We start from the raw sequence: 23,354 nt of genomic DNA on the forward strand, positions 1-23,354 counted from the left end.
ATGTCATGAAATGCAAAATTCAGGTTACCATTTCAAACCACTTCATTGTTCCCAGTCATGTTTTAATTTTGTTTTTTTTTACAGCATATCACCACATCATGTCTTATTCCCCACAACACTACATCACATTATATGAATAATGTATGCTCAGTACCTGCTTTCATCAGCATGAATGCTGTTTATAGCAATGCAGCTTTTAGAGACAAGGTCCCAGCCACAGTAGGGGTCTCTGGCCAGCACACAGTCAGTACAGAAAGAGTACTTGCTACACGCACAAAACGGCATCTGTGCCGCAGCCTCCTCTGAACCAGCATACAGCAGACCCTGAAAAAATATATGCACCAGTTATGAAAATGAGGTTGAATCAAGAACAGAATCAAAATGAATCTCAAGCTGATGTAAGTAGAATAAAATCAATCATAATGTGAATCAGATGAGCATTGGTATAAAACAAAATAAGAATGCCATTAATTGATGATATGCAGTTAGTTTACATTATACTAATGTGATTAATGATACAAACATGTGCATGTTAGATTATTAGTAAGACAACTACATTTCTATATTGTTTAGCAAAATTATAAGAGCCACTCATGAATTGCACTAAATCAGATTAGTGCACTATATATTCAATGCACTAAATCACTTAATCAGTTTGATGTTCATGAGGAAAATATTGAGCAATAAAAAGTCTATTAGAGTCTTACACTAAAGACAACAGATGCGCAGTTCACGGCTGTCTCTGACTGGTTTTGTACTAATATTATGAAAGTTCTCTTAATAGATACATTTTGTATAGATTTTGGTTTAGTTTTCTTTTGATGACAAGCAGCTAATACAGAGGAGATACAAATAAATGAGGTACATGTACATATACAAAAAGTGCAGTTCCACATATTCCATAACATAGTGTTATGGCCTAACTTATAACATCTCAAAAAGATCTTTATTTTAGACCTTAGCTAAATTAAGATTATGCAAACTGGATTGAAATAAATTCTAAATGAGTAAAACTCTTCGTCATGTTTTTCTTTTAGCTGCTCCCTTCAGGGTTCACCATCTGTCTCCATATCACTCTGTCCACTACTGTACATCTGCCTCTTTCAAACCATCTGCATGTCTTCTCTCCCCACATGCATAAACCTACTCCTTGGACTTCCTCTTCGCCTTCTGCCTGGCAGCTCCATCTAATGCCACTGTCTCTAAACTATACAACGTAGCAGGTTTTACCACAGTTCTACAATCTTTCCATTCCATGCTTGCAGATAACCAGATATATTTTGTCCTGTGTTGAGCAGGTATGCTTCTAATATGGTTTGCTGATCACTCACTGTTGCTATCAAGAAATGGTTAGCATAAAAATGCAAGTTTGTTTTTAAAGGGAAGTCTGAGAGAAAGAATGATGTGAAAACCTGATGGTTCATGATACAGAAATAAAATAGTTAAGTGTCATTTGAGATGAATAACTGATGAAGATGTTTGTTACGGGATTAAAGCAGGATGAGTCAAAGGTGCTCACATATATACAGTATATGTTACTCAACCATTCTCAGGTTGGCAAAGCATCAGTTCCTGGAAAAGTGAAAAAGCACTTATAACCTATACACATTTGCTGCAGCTTCAGGAAGGAGAACATCAAATGTAAAAGTGTTTTGAGGTTTACCATGGTGGTGGAGTGGCGCAGTATCTTTACTGGCTCATTATTGTTAAAGAGCTGCACCTCCTCTATTATGACTATCTCCCCATCATAGTTGACTGCTTTCAGCACTGAACCGCTTGCTGTTACAAAAACACATTTGATTTGTGGATGTTTATGACTGGAGTTTTGCTTAGACTATTGTAGCCCATGCAATTTATAAATATTGATAAATGATGTAAACTGCAGATGAAATTATTACCTGTGCCAATAAAAATGACCTGATAGCTGGTCCCATCCAAAGCAGTAGTGTTGGCCACAACTATACTTGTAAACGCAGCTCCTTTCTTCAACAGTAGGGGCTGCTCAGAAGCTGGCTTCACTGCCTGATCCATTAGATTATTGTTTTTGATAAACATAAGGGTGTTATCAGGCAGATCAGAGGACTTGAAAAACCCTTTCTGCCTTGCATCGTTGTTAATACACTAGATAGAAAGAGAGAGCGAGAGAGAGAGAGAGAGAGAGAGAGAGAGAGAGAGAGAGAGAGAGAGAGAGAGAGAGAGATAGCTAAGAGGATCTGCATAGTTAACTCAGCATAGCAATATACAAAATAGTAAACACATTTTGTACGAAGAAAGGCAGTACAAACGCAAGTTTTTAGGAAATATTTGGACATGAACAATAACAATACAAATGCCATATTCTATACAAATCCCTGTGTAAATTATTACTAAGGCAATATCACAACATCATGAATGCAGCAACTCTAGTAACTGAGACTATTGGCCAAGCTGCACTGTAACAAAAAAATAATCAACACCTTCTCAGCACTTAAAATATCAGTCAGCTGTAGTAGATTAACGAGATGTAGTTAAAGTGCTTTTTTATTACCGTAGTAAACATGTGAAAATGATCAATGATTAATGTTGTACTCACAGCTCCGGGACGGGGATCAGGCACCTCTCCGTTGTACGTCACATATTTTGAAAAGTCATCGTTAATGAACGAAGTTTTAAATTTGCCTTCAGAGAACAATTTCTGGATGTCATCTATCCTGTAGGTGCACACTGCAGAGTACTGCAACATGTCCCTGTGTGTGAAATCAAGCCAGTGTATTATGATTGGAGTTGAATAAAACAAAATGTATTTATCATTTTATTCAGTAAATGTATTTACTTATTTTGTGTTGAATTTCTTCCATATGCCACTTAAATAATTCATAAAAAAATAAAGCATATATCATCTAAACTTACCGAAATGATGCAAACAAATTCAAGATCATGCTGAATATTAAGGGAATTTATTATATACTAGTACTAGTACATTATACAAAAATGACAATATGGTTCAGCATATTGCTCTTAATACTCGACCTGTCCGGACTGTTTTAGCAGTAAAAGGGGGACCAACACAATATTAGGCAGGTGGTCATAAAGTTATTCCTGGTTAGTGTGTCATTTAACACCATTACATGTATTTTATTTTAGAATTTATAATTGAGCAGTTAAGGGGTTAAGGGTCTTGCTCAAGGTCCCAGCAGTCGCAACTTTGTAGTTCTCAAATTTAAAATTATGACCTCCTGACCAGTAGTCCAGAGCAATCATTTTGGCATGTGTGAACTGAACCGTATTCACGTCTGAGAAGTAAAGACTCCGTAGAACACACAGGTAGTCCAGTTGCCTGGGCAGAAGAGGAATACATCTTTTATAATTAAAGGCACTTTGCTGTGAAGGACAGGACAGTCCAGTTGAGCCTTTAGGAATGATGTCCACCTCTTTTGCAATGTCCGCAGTCCCCCCACATCCCCCTAGAGATTGAAAAATATAGCAACATTACTGCAAAATTCCATGTTAGCAAATATAACAGTCAAAATGTATTCAGTATTTCCCATTTAAACAAATATAAATAGAAAAGTATTGTTTTAGGGCAGAATCATTTTTAAAATTTTAACTATTTCATTCTCAAAAGAAGCAGCTGTATCTGCCAGTTAGTACAATATAAATTAAAAACTTATCTAAATAAAAATATAAAAACGGAAAAGATAAGAAAGCTGTTGTGTGACAGTGAACAATAATCATTTGCGTGACAAGCCCAGTAATATTGGACAAAGAACATCCTGTTGCAGGAAAGGCTACCTTACAGACACGAGCAACCCTTGACACATCCAACTTATCATAGGAGTCATACTCCACAGCTGTTTCACTAAAGAAGAGGTAAATCTCATCATCATCCCCCTCTGGATTTTCCATTCCTTTAGTCACATGCTTTATGCCAATGAATGTAGGATCTGAAATCACAGAAATAATCAGTGATAATAAACTTGGTGCTTTGTAGACGAATCACAAGGTCAGACAAATGCCATAATTTTACACCATCAAAGACTTCTTAATATTTACCAATTTGACTGTGTGTCTGTGTGTATATATATTCTTACCAATGAGCCAGGAATAGGGATCAGTTCGTATTTTAACAGAATGTTGCATCATAGCCATGTCTGTGCCCAGAAAATTTATAGATGTAGCAGAGTACAGCTCATCATCTAAAACAGAATTGCAATTATTACTAAAACTTTACTATGATATTATTTTTTTACTTAAAACAATCAAAAAAATTAAGATTAGATATTATGAGCAGCATATGTAACAAAAAAGTGCATGGATATTCATAATGAATATACAAACTTATTTCCAAAAATGTTGCGACACTGTGTAAAATGTATTAAACAACAGAAAGCAATGATTTGCAAATATCAGATATCAATACAGAAACAATAATTTGATCCCCTGCTGATTTTGTACAACAGTCTAGAAATTATATGGTAGGTTAATTTAAACCAGGAAAATTTTTGGTAACAAACCAATAACCAAGGTCCCTCTGCTTAAGAATGCACATGAACAGCTCTATCTGACCTTTGCCAATGAACACCTTAATGATTCAGAAAAGGCTTGCGAGAATGTGATGTGATTGTTTCATTGTGCTTTGTGTAGAAACTTGTCTCTGACATCCTTTGACAGCTCTTTGGTCTTTCCCATGGTGGTGGAGGGGTTTGAATAGAAGAGAGTGTTTTAATGACTCGTGTCTTTTATTCACATAACGAGTTGATAGTAAGAGTACTTTCCTAAAGGACAGGACTAATGTCCGATGTAGCATCTAGTTAGTGTTGTCTTACTCAAATATATAAGGCCTGCAAGCTGCCTATGGACACAGGCACTAATCCACTCCCATACCATCAGAGATGTGACTTTTTGAACTGAGTGCCGATAACAAGCAGGATTGGCCCTCCTCTCATTAGTCTTTACTCTTTTTTCCCTATTTAGGAAGAAATTAAAATTTCGATTCGTCCAAAGAATGTTTTTTTTACTTTACCTCAGTACATTTTATACTAGCTTTGGATGGCAGCATCTCTGAATCATGTTCATGCATGCCTTCCTCTTTGCATGATAAGAGATCAAAAGAGCTGTATTTGTGGATGACATGGCAAACTGAGCCCATGCAATGATGTTCATTACAGAATCTGTTGACTGTTTTGCATCCAATATTGATTTTTCCCCTGTGTCCCTTGTCCCTTACTCCAGATTCTTCAAAATTTTTTATGACATGATATACTGAAAATTATGAGATATTTAACAGTTTTGCAATTTCATGTTGAGGAACATCATTTTGAAATTGTTCCACAATTTGTATACACAGCCTTTCACTGATTGGTGAAGCTCTGCTCATCTTTACTTCTGAGAGACTCTGCTTATTTATGCAATTTACACAATTAAACTGATTAGTTTCAAAATGCTTCTCCATCTGTTTAATTTTAATATCACTTACTTTTCCCATATTTTATTGCACTGTCCCTTACTTCTTTGAGATGTGTTGCAGCCATCAAATTCAAAATGACTGTATTTCCATAAAATAGTTTATTAAAATTTGCTTTTTGTGTCCTATTATGAATAAAATATAAGTTAAGGAGATTTGCAAAATCATTGGATTCTGTTTTTGTTTACATTTTACACAACTTTATTTACATTGTACAAACCTTTTTTTAATTGCAGTTGTAATTTTTTTTTTTTACTAAATTGGAAAACAAATATCATTAAAAAAAAGGAGTTAAAATCAAGGCTATAATCATTATATAACTCATTAACTGAACATTGTTTTCTGTGGTCAGTTGAATCATGAAGCAGGTCCACTTAAGATAAATGGGACACCTACCAATAAGTTCAGAGGCATATCTCTGAAAGGGATCATATGGACACCTTCCCTTCCCATCATGTGTTTCATTTTCCAGATTGAGCTTGCCTCCTGTATAAGACTGGATTCAAAGAACACAGGTCAGGCTACATAAAACATAATTACATAATGTGGCCAAATGCAGCAAAACATTCACAAAGCTTGTAACACAAAGCTGCTGTCTACAATAATATCATAATACTTTTGGTCACCATATTTGTACAGGCTGGACTGAAAGCATTGGTACCGCACACATACATCCTTCCATCTGTCCACCTATGAAGGATCCGGATGTAGTTCACACACGCAGTCTGAAAAAAGAAATTACATAGTAAGTTTAGTGATTTATGATAATCTAGATTTTATAGAAAGCAAAAACTTTATATTCCACATCAGTTTAAAGAACAACACAAGGCAGAAGAATAATGTATAATAACTTAATGGGCTGGAGTAGGACTCAGCAAAGACCAGTTGCAGATCAGAGCTTCATGCGATTTATGGGCTTTATGTGTTCCTAATTTGTTTGACATTGTGAAGTGCCATCACAATTTGGCCCTTGTTAAACTCGCTCACATCCTTATGCTTGCCTATTTTTACTGCTTCTAACACAAAATTTTCACGTGTTTCCTAACGTATCCCACCTACTAACAGGTGCAATAAAGAGAAAAATAGTGTTATTCACTTCACCCGTCATAATGTCATAATGTCATAATGCTCTGCCTGATCGGTGTATGTCTGTGGTGGTCTTGGAAATTCATTGATATGGTCAAGTTTGGAAGTGAAAAAAAAGGAGGAAATCACATTTAATTATTTATTTTGGGTTCACTGAAAAGATGCCTCTTTCTAAATTTCTAATCTCAAAAATTTACTTGTGCATAAACATCACTGTCAAAATCTTATTTTTGAGAAATCAGTTATCACTGAGAAGCAAAATCTTCCACATTATTCTCTGTATACCTGAAATAAAACTTACTCGCAACCACTTAAAACAATAGCTGCTGAGTTGTATGAATGAGATAAATGTAAGTTGCTCTGGATAAGGGGTCTGTTGAATTACATAAATGAACTGTAAAATTTCACATATATAAAGAAAACAAATTGACTAAATCTCTGTAAGGAGAAGTGATTAGTTTGAATCGTTTCTAACCATTCAGTGTTTAGTTTTTCACATTATTCTGTGTAAGTGTTGAAATTGTTTTGCGTGAAATTGAAGGTCCTCTGGATAATAATGTGTACCAAATGTGGTAGTCAATTCACTAAATTCCGTTTTACTTAGCTTTGATGAAAACATATGTGAGTGTACATGCATAATGTAACCATTCAATCAAACTAAACCCACTGATGGAACCAAAAACACAAAAAGAGATCTCACCTGAAAATCTCTCCCTTTGTGTGAACAAGTTTTCCGCATATCTGGAGTCACCTCCCACTTAACCTAAAACAAAAAATTAAAAAAGACTATTTCTATCTCCACTGATGTGAAGTTATGGATTCAATTATAACAGTGCAAACAAACACTAAATCTAAAAGCAGCAAATAACAGCAGAAGTAAACGGTTACATTTTATCCACTGTTGTGGCCTTCAGCTAATGTAATGTATTTGTACACCAATCCATATTTCTTTCAATTTTTTAAGCCTGTTAACTTGCTGCGTTTCTCTGTTCCATTCACTTTTTATAGCATTTGTGAAAAAAAACATCAGATGAATTAAAAAAATAATCATCCAATTAATATTTATTAGTTGCAGCTCTAATATATAGTATAGTATATAATATATATAGTAATATTATAAAATAATTTTTCTAACCATATCCTTCTTGTGGGTAATGTTGGCGAGGTCCAGGGCAAAGATGGTCTCTCCAGCCCCGAAGATGAGCACACCCATGTCTTCCATGAGGAGCATGGTAGAGTAGTTACTCACTCCTTCCTCGTGAAAAATGTATCCTCCATTTCCTAGCAACAGCAGAAAAGGAATTAAGTCTCTAGTGTAGTCGAGTAACTAATGGGAGAGTGCTACTTTTAATTAAAAGCAGAAGAGTACTAAGAAGTAGAGTAGAATTAATGCAGAATACTGTTGATAAATTATTACCACAATAATGTTTTGTGTCATTTGTCTTTTCTGTACTAATAAATATAATATATATTTAATAAATATAATATATATTTAATAAATATAATATATATAGCTCACTTACTGCTCAGGGGAACTCTTTTCCGAGGTGTGCTGAACAAAGGCCAATCCTGGCCTAAAGACAATACAGCTGGACCACAGAAAGACAGCATAAGGAGAAATAACATGTCCTTAGCTCTTCTGCTACAGCACAAGGTCATTCTTAGTCTCTCAAAAGTAACACTGTGAAAAATCCTGGAATACTTGACTTTAATACTTTGAGGGGAGTGACTGAAAAAGTCTGTGTCCAGGGTGAGAGGGGTCAGCCACAATCCTAGCTGGGTCCTAGAAGTGTAGAAGTGAAGTCCTGCAGAGTTGGAATATTGCAGCCAATCACCTTATCAGCAGAGTGGATAGCAAGTTGCAGTCTGCCTTTGTCTTTAGCAGTGGCAGTGTTGACAGCAAAGCCACAAAATATGATGGGCGAACATGGGGCTATGTTCTTCCTGAAGTCTAACACCATCTCCACTGTTTTTACAAAGCTGAGCTCAAGATTGTTCTGACGGCACCAGGCCACCAGATTTCCCACCAGTAGTCAGACTCATCTCCATCAGAGATGAACTTAATGAAGGTGGTGTCATCTGCTAAACTTAGGTAACTTTACAGATTGGTGACTAGAGGTGCTGTTCATACTGTATAAAAGAAGAAAAAGAAGTAAGAACACAGCATTGTAGGTAGACAGTGCTGATGATCCAGTATTCAGAGACATGTCTTCCCATTTTTACATGTTGTCTACTGTCAGTGTTCCACCTGCAGGTAAAATATATAGTTATATACAATTAGGACAACCTATTAAATATTCAATACTTTATTAAGAAATGTCAACATGTTAATTTATGATCTTGTTACAATTTGTACCTGTAGATGAAGGTGATGTAATTGCATGTAAACAACAATAAATCACTTGGTTTTCACTTATTTAACAAATTAAATCAACAAATATGTGTATTTCAACTGAAGAAAAAGTTAGGACACCCTATGCCCTAATAGCTAGTGTTTCCCCTTTGGCTGAAATAACCTCAATCAAACGTTTCTTGTAGCATCTACCAGTTTTTGACATCGACTGGAAGAAAGTTTCCCCACTTCTCAATGCAGAATTCTTTCAGCTGTGATATTTGAGGGGTTTCTCGCATGCACAGATCATTTTAAATCACTCCACAGGACTTTAATTGGATTTAGAGATTGGCTTTAAATTGGCCATTCCAGAATTCTACATTTTTTTTTTTTTACATTTTAGCCAGTCCTTGGTGGATTTACTGGTATGTTCTGGGTCATTATCATGTCAGTTCTGCTTCAGCTCAAATTGTTTGACAGATTGTCTCACATGTTCTTAAGCACCTTCTGATACAATGAATAATATATAGTGGATAATATTTCTTAAGGGTAATACATTTAATAATGACTACATAAATCCCACAGTAGATATAACATCACTAAATATTCTTGACACTGTCAAAATGCACATATTGCTAAAAGGAAAAAAAACAGTGTGTCAACCTAAATTCTAAAGAAGAACTGAAGAACTTTAATTTAAAAGTCAGAACCTGAAAGGATCAGCTCTCCAGCCTGTTCAAGGTTTTTCTTTTTTATTTACCACAACTTCTTCCACAACTAACAAACTCTATCTTAAAATTCTCAACAACCATGGTCAGATTCATATATAAAACTTATAAGTGATAACTAGTCAAGTCAAGAGAAGTCAATAAGCTTTTATTGTCATTTCAACCATATATAGTTAACGTGAGGTCAGCTATTTAATAAAGGATCTGGATTACTGATCAGAAGGTTTTTAAAGGTTTTTAAGCCCCAGCATCATCAAGATGCCACTGCTGGGCCTTTCAACAAGACCCTTAACCCTCTCAGCTGTAGGGGCACTGTATAATGATGGTCCCTGCCCTCTGACCCCAGTTTCCTAACAAAGGAAGAAAGAATTTTACTGTGCTGTAATGTATATGTAGCAAGTAAAAAGACTATTTTCATTTCATAAATGTTTGCAAAGTATATAAACATAGAATTTCTGCATTAATTATAAATATACCACAGTGCTGCATTTTTAAATGTGATTGGTCGATGCGCCACATAAGTTACTGCTACTACTACTGCTACTACTGTTTTACCTCTACTACTGATTTTTTGTTGCATCTATTATTACAATTAGTAGTAGTGGTCCTGCAATTACAAGTTGTGGTGGTCCTGCTATTGCTAGTAGCAGTGGCCCTGCTACTAATAATGCTACTAATCTTACTACTGTATTTGATTTCGTATTTTGTAATAACCAGAATAAAAACTGTTGCTTTAATTAGTTTTTCCATAAAAAAGTCTTCATGACCGTTTGTTTTTTGCTATTATCTTTATGAGTAAGGAAATTATTGCTATAAGGTCAATAAAACTTGTTTCACAGGCATTCCACAACCTTAAATGTAACTATTAACAGATTAAAACTGACATGTCATTCTCCAACATGCAACATTTGTACTTATCAGCTAATAGCATTGGTATCAAAATAATAAACCATTGTCCTGCTGTTATCTAAAAATTAACGTTGTTGATAGCCAGAATTCTTTAAACCTTTTTCCCATAAGAAAGTCTTTGGGACCATTTCTTTTTTTTTTTATTATCTTTCAGAAAGTATGGGAATGATTACTATAATATCAGTACAACTTGTTTCACAGGATTCCACAACCTTAAATGTAACTATTAACAATAATAAACTATGGCATGACATTCTTCAACATGCGACATTTTTACTCATTGGCTAACAGAACTGCTGGTCATCCCAGTTGATTCATCTTCAGGTCAAGAGCTACGAATAAATCTTCATGCCTCTCAATAAACAAAAAGAAAGAAAGTCCTAGAGAGAGTCATGCCGAGGCTGCCATCCGTGGCGCCATCTTGCATGGATATGGATACTACATTTAGATACAGTAGTAGCTGACCCAGAATAGCAGCAGCATTTTTCAATCCTCCGATTGGTTGGTCAGAGGGAAACTGTTACAGCCATGTTCGACTAGAAAAACACGTGTAGCTCTGCACACATGAATACATCTGAGTTAGACTTTTTTATGCGTACGGAGAAAGAGAAATTGATTTGCTTGCAGATATACTTAAAAATACATTTTCAAAATGGTATTCACACTCCATACATAAAATGCCTCTCTCACTGCGTTTTTTTTATTTTTTTGTTTTGATGGTTTCTATAATTGCGACGTAATAGTGGTGGCATTAAGAATGTGGATTAAGTCGGGTAAGTCCCCACTGAAGGCCCAGGTGCCAAATGCACGGCCCGCCACTGGTAATTACAAATAGAGTACATTCAAAGCCCTATCAAAAGGTACAAGAAAAGGATGCCATCCCTCCCTGCTTTAGCTTTATGCAAATTACCCCTTTGTATCTCATTATATATACAATTCCCAGTCGTAGCAATTACCCTTAATAATAGGTTTCAATTCAGACAATGTTTTGGTTTCACAGACTTCTCCATAGCTAGCCCTATATGCAAGAACCACCCCTAGTTTCATTCTGGCATTCTGTTTTTGAAATTGGAAAAAATTTAATATTCTCCAATTAAAGATCCACCGAACGTTTTTATTTAGTATGGGCTCCAATGATCTCATATTTTGAAAAAATTGTAACTCTCCCCAAACTAAAATTAATAGAGAAATTAAAAGTTACAATAGGCTAACAATGTTGTTAGATATTTCCTCATTGTTTGAACTGAAGAGATTTTGTGGTTTTTTTGGGGTTTTTTTTGTGTGTGTAGTGGGGGATTAAAAAGGTTGTAAAAATTATGAAGAGCATTGTAAATTTTTTTGTATGCAACACTTCAAAAATATTATAAAAAAAGAACCCGCATGCTGAGGCATGCTCAGAATTGATAAATGTTTTGGTCTTTATTTTAAATGTCCAAATAAACAAAAACACACATTATGATATAATATTGTTATATGATATAATATTGTCTATTGTTATTCAGTAATCGAAATGAGTAAATTTTTAAGTACTCTAAAACAGACTCCAAAAGCATTCAAGGTAACGTGCACAGCACCAGGGGCACCAACATTTAAACAAATATTGGCCGCTGATGTTTCCTAACAGATTATTGTGCAAAGAGGCAATTTAAATACCAAAATATGTTCTTTACTTCATTCTCCTTCTCTTCCCCAAGAATATCTTATTCAAAGCTATTCTCAGCAGATCCTCATATGAGTGCCGACTAACTGTTCAAGGATGAGCTGCTCTCAATTATTCCCTCATGTTAAGTGGGGTAATAATGAATAAGTGCTGTTAATCTCCGGGTTTTTGCATCTCTGTTATGGCAACTGCAAGCCCATCCAGTGGCAAAGCGAAAAGGAAAGATCCCTCTCGCCCATGTGCATGAGGGTCTATAATATTATCTAAAGATTGTCCCCCTCTGTGCATAGCATGTTTGGGAGTTAGGCACGTGTGGGCCGCAAAATAATTGAGACTTGAGTCTCCTTTAGAGGAAGAACTCTAATTCTCACAACTTGCATCCAAGTGTACATAAAACATCTGCTCTGTTTACTCAACAATGTACTAGTCAGATGCATGTCATGTCACAGACACCTCATTTCTATGAACCAGTACAGCAGATGTGCGTTTGGTGTCTGATGTGCTTCGTTAGTTTTGCACATGAAATTCCAATTCTTAGACTTAAATGTTGCAAGTGTGTCTCCTCTTTTCTTTACGATTATTTCCCAAATGTTGCTTAAAGTTTTTACTGAGGCACTTTAACTATATAATTTGAAATCTGTAATTGAAGTTTGTTTTTCAGGTGATGCCAGCGAGCACACAGACGATCCGTTTGTGGGCCATGCAAAAGAGGGCAAAGGGGGTGACGAGGCCCAGGTTAGCGTAGAGATGACCATGACTGGATAAGTTTACATGTGGGCAAACAAGAACTGCCCACACAAACTTCTAATTCAATCGCACACAGGCTTCGGGTGGAAAAAGTACTAGACGCACTACAACTTTGACAACCCATCACCCAAAATTGTCCAGGGTTAAAAGTTTAATATCTATCTAAAGCCTGCTGCCAGTCCATGCTTTGCATGATAAAATTAGGAGACTAAATTAAATCAAATGAAATGAAATAAAATAAAATTTTATTTTTCACATACACATACATACAGAGTACGACATGCTACTACTGACTACTGAAGTAATTCCTTATGGGACCAAAGAAATCAGAGTTTTATGCTTTTGGAGCCCTGAAATCAAAGCATTACATTGTTGGCTGGAGAGGATATAACGAATAAAATGAGCTTCTCCAAATGAAACAGTTCCACTCGAAGAGAAATAGAGGTGGTATAATGTGTGATTTAGCTGCCACCGATAAGGCTCTTTTCCACTGAGGTGATCCTTATGGGTGCATGGTTCGATGGGAGGCTTGGCTGGATCCAGAATCTCTGAGGGCTGAAAGAGAATGTTGCTCTGAAAGTGTTCAATCTCTGGTGATGGATCCCTCTGGTGAGGCGGAGGGGGAACTGCATCTCAAAAAGGTACATATGGACATATTCTCCAGCCTATCTTGAGCTCTAGCGAAGCATTTAGGAAGAGCAAAATGCCCTTTGTATAAGTTCCACATAACAAGGGCCAGCAATATTAGTGTAAAGATTATGACCAGGGCATAGAGACTATTCAGCTTTTCCTTCATCTTTCCCAGCTTCAGCTCATACGTAGTAGTTTGGATGACATAGTCTTGACCGTTGGAGGACTCTACAGAGATGCAGGTGTAGTTACCGCTGTCAGTGCCTGAGACATTGAGGATGAGCAAGCTGCCATGTTGGAAGTTGTACTTTTTGTCATTTTTAATTGATTGATCATTTACACGCCACTGCACTCGGGCCAGGTTTGATCCCAGCTGGCATGGCAGACTGACCATTTGACCCGGGTAGAAGATCTTAATGATCTTGGTGCTCTCTGTAACACAAAAGAAAACAACTTTATCGAGTCATCATCATTTTCTTTTCTGTCACATATGTATTAATTTGTTTACTCATTGAGAGTATCATTTTCTTTTACTGAGAGTTTTAATTACAAAGTCACAATAGACTTAAACCATACTAGCTGTCCTATAGGATATAAAATTCCATCTGTAGACATACCAACTGCAGGACAACGTGTAGCATTTCCATCTTTCAGACTCTGAACCACTTTACTGTAAGAGAAAAGAAAATCCACAAACATGACGGAAAATTATAATCTCACTTCAAACATAATCTCTAGTACAGTCAATATATATTTAAGACCACAGTTCTGTTCAACTCTTGATTCCGGATTAATTCTTTATTTTGAAAATTGTTAATTAATTACTTTTCTATAAGAGCAACTGGTAGAAATTCATTCATTCATTCATTCATTTTCTCCCGCTTATCCGTAATTCGGGTCGCGGGGGCAGCAGTCTAAGCAGGCCCCCGCCTCCGACTGCTGCCCAATCCTCACAGCACAGTCCCTTACGGTCCCTCCTGCAGGTGGTGAGCCCACGGGAAGTGGTAGAAATTCGAGTCACAGATTTGTATTAATGTGGACAATATGTTAGTTTAAGTTTATATACATACTGTTATTATATTATAAAATACTGTTGATATTTATTAACAATAACATCTAATAAAAGATGTGGCGATGCTGTTTTTAAAGACAGATTTTATTTTAACAATGATGGAAGAAGTGTCCAGAGTCAGCGGTAGAGTAAAAAATAAATTTTTACTTTTTAAATTTATTTCAATTAAAAGACTGTTTATAACTGCTGACATGTACAATTGAAATGTAGCTACTATACACTGATCAGGCATAACATCTTAACCGCCTACATAATATTGTGTTGGTTCCCCTTTTGCTGCCAAAACATTTCTGACCTGTCGAGCATTAACCAGCATTAACTTCTTCTGCAATTTGTGCTACAGGAGCTTATCTATTTCATTCGGACCACACGGGCCAGCCTAGGCTCCCGACATGCATTAAGGAGCCTTGGTCCGCAAATGATACTATCACGATTCACCTCTGTTTCTTCCTTGTACCACTCTTGATAGATACTGACCACTACAGAGGTGCAGTTTTGGAAATGATCTGACCCAGTCGTCTAGCATCACAATATGGCCCTTGTCAAACACACTTGTTTCCTTGAGCATGCCTATTTTTTCTGCTTCTAACACATCAACATTGAGGACAAAATGTTTACCTGCTACATAATATATCCCACCCATTAACAGGTTCAATGATGAAGAGATAATCAGTGTTTTTCACTTCACTGGTGGAAATGTCAGTGTGTTGTCTTTCAGACATAATGATGTATTGAAATAGGTCGCTGATGTCACTTCCTATTTCTGTTGAAGCATGCAATTTTTACACATGCTTTTGTATCCAGTGCAATCCATGCTGTAATCCATACTGAAGCAATGTTCAAAGATTATATTTTTTATAGATAATATAAGAAAATTTTTATAGATATAGATTTTATATATAATGTTATGAATATTAGTTTGCAAAAGGAATTTCAATAATTTGCTAAAATAAACATTGTGATGTGTTCTGTGTTTATACAATTTTCATCTGTAGGATGTTTATTTTGCAGAGAAAGTTAAGTTGGTTGAATAGCTGTAGCTCCTAAACGACTGTGAACACAACACAGCCATGATGTCGAGTAATGCAAAATTGAGGTTACCATTTCACACCACTTCTTTGTTCCCAGTCATGTTTTTTTTTTTTTTTTTACAGCATATCACCACATCATGTCTTATTCCCCACAATACTACATTACATTATATGTATAATGTATGCTCAGTACCTGTGTTTAGCAGCATGAATGCTGCGTATAGCAATGCAGCTATTAGAGACAAGGTCCCAGCCACAGTAGGGGTCTCTGGCCAGCACACAGTCAGTACAGGAAGTGTACTTGCTACATGCATAAAACGGCATCTGTGCCGCAGCCCCCTCTGAACCAGCATACAGCAGACCCTGAGAAAATATATGCACCAGTTATGAAAATATGGATGAAGCAAAAACAGAATCAAAATGAATCTTAAGTTGATGTAAGAAGAATAAAATCAATCATAACTCAAATCAGATAAGCACTGGGATAAAACACAATTAGAATGTCATTAATTAATGATATGCAGTTATTTTACATTATACTAATGTGATTAATGACACAAACATGTGCATGTTAGATTATTAGTAGGACAACTAAATTTCTATATTGTTTAGCAAAATAATAAGAGCCATTAATGAATTGCACTAAATCAGATTAGTGCACTATATATTCAATGCACTAAATCACTTAATCAGTTTGATGTTCTTATATTGAGCAATAAAAAGTCTATTAGAGTCTTCCACTAAAGACAATAGATGCGCAGTTCACGGCTGTCTCTGACTGGCTTTTCACTAATATTATGAAAGTTCTCTTAATAGACACATTTTGTATAGACTTTGCTTTAGTTTTCTCTTGATGACAAGCAGCTAATACAGAGGAGATACAAATAAATGAGGTACATGTACATATACAAAAAGTGCAGTTCTATATATTCCATAGCATAGTGTTATGGCCTAACTTATAACATCTCAATAAGATCTTTATGTTAGACCTTAGCTAAGTCAAGATTATGCAAACTGGATTGAAATAAATTCGAAATGATCAAAACTCTTCTTCTTCTTTTTGGCTGCTCCCTTCAGGGTTAAAAATCTGTTCTCTACTGTACATCTGCCTCTTTCAAACCATCTGTGTGTCTTCTCTCCCCACATGCAAAAACCTACTCCTTAGACTTCCTCTTTTCCTCCTGCCTGGCAGCTCCATCTAATGCCACTGTACTACAGTTCTATAAACTTTCCCTCCCATGCTTGCAGATAACCAGATATATTTTGTCCTGTGTTGAGCAGGTATGCTTCTAATATGGCTTGCTGATCACTTTCTGTTGCTATCAAGAAATGGTTAGCATAAAAATGCAAGTTTGTTTTTAAAGGGAAGTCTGAGAGAAAGAATGATGTGAAAACCTGATGGTTCATGATACAGAAATAAAATAGTTAAGTGTCATTTGAGATGAATAACTGATGAAAATGTTTGTTACAGGATTAAAGCAGGATGAGTCAAAGGTGCTCACATATTTACAGTATATGTTACTCAACCATTTTCACTTTGACAAAGGATAAGTTCCTGAAAAGCGAAAAACTATTTATAACCTATACACATTTGCTGCAGCTTCAGGAAGGAGAACATCAAATGTAAAAGTGTTTTGAGGTTTACCATGGTGGTGGAGTGGCGCAGTATCTTCACTGGCTCATTATTGTTAAAGAGCTGCACCTCCTCTATTATGACTATCTCCCCATCATAGTTGACTGCTTTCAGCACTGAACCGCTTGCTGTTACAAAAACACATTTAATTTGTGGATGTTTAGGACTGGAGTTTTGCTTAGACTATTGTAGCCCATGCAATTTATAAATCTTGATAAATGATGTAAACACCAGATGAAATTATTACCTGTGCCAATAAAAATGACCTGATGGCTGGTCCCATCCAAAGCAGTAGTGTTGGCCACAACTATACTTGTAAACGCAGCTCCTTTCTTCAACAGTAGGGGCTGCTCAGAAGCTGGCTTCACTGCCTGATCCATTAGATTATTGTTTTTGATAAACATAAGGGTGTTATCAGGCAGATCAGAGGACTTGAAAAACCCTTTCTGCCTTGCATCGTTGTTAATACACTAGATAGAAAAAAAGAGAGAGAGAGAGAGAGAGAGAGAGAGAGAGAGAGAGAGAGAGAGAGAGAGAGAGAGAGAGAGAGAGAGAGAAAAGGCAGTATGAAGAAAGGCAGTACAAACACAAGTTTTTTCAGGAAATATTTGGACATGAACTATAACAATTCAAATGCCATATTCTATGCAAATCCCTGTGTAAATTATTACTAAGGCAATATCACAACATCATGAATGCAGCAACTCTAGTAACTGAGACTATTGGCCAAGCTGCACTGTTACAAAAAATTAATCAACACCTTCTCAGCACTTAAAATATCAGTCAGCTGTAGTAGATTAACGAGATGTAGTTAAAGTGCTTTTTTATTACCGTAGTAAACATGTGAAAATGATCAATAATTAATGTTGTACTCACAGCTCCGGGACGGGGATCAGGCACCTCTCCGTTGTACGTCACATATTTTGAAAAGTCATTGTTAATGAACAAAGTTTTAAATTTGCCTTCAGAGAACAATTTCTGGATGTCATGTATCCTGTAGGTGCACACTGCAGAGTACTGCAACATGTCCCTGTGTGTGAAATCAAGCCAGTGTATTATGATTGGAGTTGAATAAAACAAAATTGATTTATCATTTTATTCAGTAAATGTATTTACTTATTTTGTGTTGAATTTCTTCCATATGCCACTTAAATAATTCATAAAAAAATAAAGCATATATCATCTAAACTTACCGAAATGATGCAAACAAATTCAAGATAATTCTGAATATTAAGATAATTTATAATATACTAGTACTAGTACATTATACAAAGATGACAATATGGTTCAGCATATTGCTCTTAATACTCGACCTGTCCGGACTGTTTTAGCAGTAAAAGGGGGACCAACACAATATTAGGCAGGTGGTCATAAAGTTATTCCTGGTTAGTGTGTCATTTAACACCATTACATGTATTTTATTTTAGAATTTATAATTGAGCAGTTAAGGGGTTAAGGGTCTTGCTCAAGGTCCCAGCAGTCGCAACTTTGTAGTTCTCGAATTTGAAATTATGACCTCCTGACCAGTAGTCCAGAGCAATCATTTTGGCATGTGTGAACTGAACCGTACTCACGTCTGAGGAGTAAAGACTCCGTAGAACACACAGGTAGTCCAGTTGCCTGGGCAGAAGAGAAATACATCTTTTATAATTAAAGGCACTTTGCTGAGAAGGACAGGACAGTCCAGTTGAGCCTTTAGGAATGATGTCCACCTCTTTTGCAATGTCCGCAGTCCCCCCACATCCCCCTAGAGATTAAAAAATATAGCAACATTACTGCAAAATTCCATGTTAGCAAATATAACAGTCAAAATGTATTCAGTATTTCCCATTTGAAGAAATATAAATAGAAAAGTATTGTTCTAGGGCAACTTAAATGTGTTTCTCAAAAGAAGCAGATGTATCTGCCAGTTAGTAAAATATATATTCAATAATTATCTAAATTCAAAACAAGACAATACATAATCTTAACCTGGTTTATAATGGTCTCAAAATAAAAATATTACTTTGAATAGTTATAGAAGTAGGAATGATTTTAAATATTGGTTAATTCATTTAAATAAAGTGTTAGAAAAGCTGTTGTGTGACAGGAAACAATAATCATTTGCGTGACAAGCCCAGTAATATTGAACAAAAAACATCCTGTTGCAGGAAAGGCTACCTTACAGACACGGGCAACCCTTGACACATCCAAATGAACATAGGAGTTATACTCCACAGCTGTTTCACTAAAAAAGATGTAAATCTCATCATCATCCCCCTCTGGATTTTCCATTCCTTTAGTCACATGCTTTATGCCAATAAATGTGGGATCTGAAATCACAGAAATAATCAGTGAGAATAAACTTGGTACTTTGTAGAAGAATCTCCAGCAATCTAAGTCTTCTTTACATTTACCAATTTGACTGTGTGTCTGTGTGTGTATATATATATTCTCACCATTGAGCCAGGAATAGGGATCAGTTCGTATTTTAACAGAATGTTGCATCATAGCCATGTCTGTGCCCAGAAAATTTAAAGATGTAGCAGAGTACAGCTCATCATCTAAAACAGAATTGCAATTATTACTAAAACTGTACTATGATATTATTTTGTTACTTAAAACAATCAAAAGAAGAAGATAGGATAATATTAACAGCATATGTAACCAAAGTGCATGGATATTCATAACGAATATACAAACTTAATTGCAAAAATGTTGAGACACTCTGTAAAATGTATTTATAAGAACAAAATGCAAAGATTTGCAAATATCAGATATCAACACAGTGGGGGAAACATTTTTTTAAACCATTGCTGATTTTGTTCATTTACTCCTTCACAAAGAAATGAACAGTCTAAAATTATTATGGTGGGTTTATTTAAACAGAAAGAGAAATAATATATAAAAAAATCCAGAAATATTATGAATAGATTAATTTGTATTTGATTGAGTAAAATAAGTATTTAGACCCCTAACAATCAGCAAGACTCACACACCCAAATTAGTTCTGTCCCTTCAAGAAATTACCCCCTTGTGCACAAATTACTTCAGATTCTTTTTTGAAATATTTGATGATTTGATGTACTGTAAATTTTGAGATATTCAACAGTTTTGCAATTTCATGTTGAAGAATATTATTTTGAAATTGTTCCACAATTTGTATACATAGCCTTTCACTGATTGGTGAAGCTCTGCCCATCTTTACTTCTGAGAGACTTTGCCTATTTATACAATTTATATGATTAACCTATTTAGTTGCAAAATGTTTCTCCATCTGTTTAATTTTAATATCAATTACTTTTTACAGATTTTATTGAACTGTCCCTAACTTCTTTGAGATGTGTTGCAGCCGTCAAATTCAAAATGACCTTATTTCCTTAAAATGGTCTTTTTTGTTTTTCAGTTTAAACATATGGTATGTTTTCTGTTTTAAAATATACATTTAGGCGATTTGCAAATCATTAGATTCTTTATTTACACTATAAAAACCTTTTTTGTTAAAATGGGGCATGTAGTATAATGTTGTAATGTAAGCAGTTACACCTAAGATAAATGGGGCACCTACCAATAAGTTCAGAGGCATATCTCTGGAAGGGATCATATGGACACCTTCCCTTCCCATCATGTGTTTCATTTTCCAGATTGAGCCTGCCTCCTGTATAAGACTGGAAAGACAAAACACAGGCTACATAAAACATAATTACATAAGTGGCCAAATGCAGCAAAACAGTCACAAAGCTTGTAACACAAAGCTGCTGTCTACAATAATATCATAATACTTTTGCTCACCATATTTGTACAGGCTGGACTGAAAGCATTGGTACCGCACACATACATCATTCCGTCTGTCCACTTATGAAGGATCCGGATGTAGTTCACACACGCAGTCTGAAAAAAAAAAAAAACAATTACAAATAAAGTTTAGTGAATTTTAATAATCTAGACTTTCAGAAAGCAAAAACTTTCTATTTCAGATCAGTTCAAAGAACGACACAAGGCAGAAGAATAATGTGTAAAACCTAAAGGGCTGGAGTAGGACTCAGCAAAGACCAGTTGCAGATCAGAGCTTTATGTGATTCATGGGCTTTATGTGTTCCTAATTTGTTTGACACAGAGTACTTGCTAGTATTAGAGTATCTCCAGATGGCATTTTATATTTACTGCACAAAGTGTACGACGGTAACCAGGTTAGAAAGAAATGTGGCCTTAAGGTTGTAGAAAACTTGTAGTTATTAGACTGTAGGTAATTAGGAAATGTTGGATTTGTTATGCACATTTGAGAGTTTCCATATATTTATACACTGACCAGGCATAACTTTATGACCACCGTTTAGGCAAAACAATGCCTATGTCACCTGCCTAATATTGTGTTGGTCCCCTTTTGCTGCCAAAACAGTCCTGACCTGTCAAGCATTAACAGCATTAACTTCTTTAGCAATTTGAGCTACAGGAGCTTGTCTGTAGGATCGGACCACATGGGCCAGCCTTCCTGCATCAGCCACGTGCATAAATAAGGAAACACCCAACCAGAGCTGCAGTTTTGGAGATGCACTAAATCAGTCGTCTGATCATAACAATTTGGCCCTTGTCAAACTCGCTCACATCCATTTCTCCTGCATCTTACACAAACTTTGGGCAAAATTTTCACGTTTCCCAATATATCCCTCCTACTAACCGTTGCCATGAAGAGATAAATAGTGTTATTCACTTCACTGGTCATAATGTCATAATGTCATAATGTATGCATGATCTATGCCTGATCGGTGTATGTCTGAGGTGGTCTTGGAAATTCCTTGATATGGTAAAATTTGAAAGTGAAAAAGGAAAAGGGGGAAATCACATTTAATTATTTATTTTGGGTTCACTGAAAAGATGCCTCTTTCTAAATTTCTAATCTCAAAAATTTACTTGTCTATAATTATCAATGTCGAATCTTTTGGAAAATGAGTTATCACTGAGAAGCAATATCTTCCACATAAGTCTCTGTGTCAGCACCTGAGATAAAAGTTACTCGCAAACACTTAAACCAATAGCTGCTAAAATAAAACACATTCAAGTTGCTCTGGATAAGGGGTCTGCCGAATTACATAAATGCACTGTACATTTTTACATATATAAAGAAAGAATAAAAATTTACTAAATTTCAGTAAGTAGAAGTGCTTAGTTTGAATCGATCCTAACCCTTACTTTTGTCTATTCAGTGTTTAGTTTTTAGATCATTCTGTGTAAGTGTTGAGATTGTTTTGTATGAAATTGAAGTTATTCTGGATAATAATTTGTGCCAAATTTGGCAGTCAAGTCACCAAATTCCATTTTACTCAGCTTTGATAAAAACATATGTGAGTGAACATGCATAATGTAACCATTCTATCTAACCAAAACCACTGATGGAACCAAAAACACAAAAAGAGATCTCACCTGAAAATCTCTCCCTTTCTGTGAACAAATTTTCTGCATATCTGGAGTCACCTCCCACTTTACCTAAAACAAAAAAATAAAAAAGACTATTTCTATCTCCACTGATATAGGTTTAAATACAGTAAAATATTTAAATTGTCTACTACAACACTACAATATATCTGTTTTCAAACGTGATTTACTGCGGCTTTACTATGTTTAAATGCTTGTTTTTAATGTTTGTATATGTAATTTATGCATATATCATTTAATTATTATACAAATTTAAATAAATTATATATGCTAGATGCTTATATCTCCACTAATGATCTAAATGTGTTTTTAAAAAATTTTTTTTTTTACCAAAAAATGGCAAAATAATATTGTATTATATTTTATATAGATTTCATTTATGCATGTTTGTCAACTTGCCGTCTGCAATTTATTAATATTCTTTTACAGAAAGAAACAACTCAGCATGTGTGAATTTGGTCAAAGGATAAATCCCCAAATGCACTCCTCAACAAGCAGCTACTATAAGCTTTAAAATGTCTAAAACTCAATATGTAGCTTTTGCATTTTTTAACACTTTTATACATAAAAACCCTGAATTAGTGTTTTATATAGTTATTAAACCTTAATTAAAACACATTATTTTATTTATTACTTTTTAATCTGATCAAAAAAAATCTAATTAATAATCT

At 35.3% G+C, this 23,354-nt stretch overlaps 1 protein-coding gene across 1 annotated transcript in view; it reads right to left on the minus strand.

Moving 5' to 3' along the window:
* LOC310717090 (uncharacterized protein) overlaps positions 1–23,354 on the minus strand; it is a 29,150-nt gene that overhangs the window by 1,336 nt on the left and 4,460 nt on the right. The window contains exons 3-26 of the mRNA XM_083524767.1: positions 22,672–22,734; positions 21,043–21,141; positions 20,819–20,918; positions 19,710–19,814; positions 19,432–19,583; positions 18,846–19,018; positions 18,148–18,301; positions 17,519–17,741; positions 17,284–17,399; positions 15,832–16,001; positions 14,153–14,205; positions 13,491–13,967; positions 8,053–8,364; positions 7,665–7,810; positions 7,230–7,292; positions 6,070–6,168; positions 5,840–5,939; positions 4,071–4,175; positions 3,772–3,923; positions 3,271–3,443; positions 2,573–2,726; positions 1,899–2,121; positions 1,664–1,779; positions 155–324 (exon numbers count right to left, since the gene is read on the minus strand). Coding sequence (XP_083380893.1) covers positions 155–324; positions 1,664–1,779; positions 1,899–2,121; positions 2,573–2,726; positions 3,271–3,443; positions 3,772–3,923; positions 4,071–4,175; positions 5,840–5,939; positions 6,070–6,168; positions 7,230–7,292; positions 7,665–7,810; positions 8,053–8,364; positions 13,491–13,967; positions 14,153–14,205; positions 15,832–16,001; positions 17,284–17,399; positions 17,519–17,741; positions 18,148–18,301; positions 18,846–19,018; positions 19,432–19,583; positions 19,710–19,814; positions 20,819–20,918; positions 21,043–21,141; positions 22,672–22,734 — 3,698 coding nt within the window. The remainder of the gene's footprint in view (positions 1–154; positions 325–1,663; positions 1,780–1,898; positions 2,122–2,572; positions 2,727–3,270; positions 3,444–3,771; positions 3,924–4,070; positions 4,176–5,839; positions 5,940–6,069; positions 6,169–7,229; positions 7,293–7,664; positions 7,811–8,052; positions 8,365–13,490; positions 13,968–14,152; positions 14,206–15,831; positions 16,002–17,283; positions 17,400–17,518; positions 17,742–18,147; positions 18,302–18,845; positions 19,019–19,431; positions 19,584–19,709; positions 19,815–20,818; positions 20,919–21,042; positions 21,142–22,671; positions 22,735–23,354) is intronic.

Source organism: Silurus aristotelis (assembly GCF_946808225.1).
Source record: "Silurus aristotelis genome assembly, chromosome: 22".
Classification (NCBI taxonomy): Eukaryota; Metazoa; Chordata; class Actinopteri; order Siluriformes; family Siluridae; genus Silurus; species Silurus aristotelis.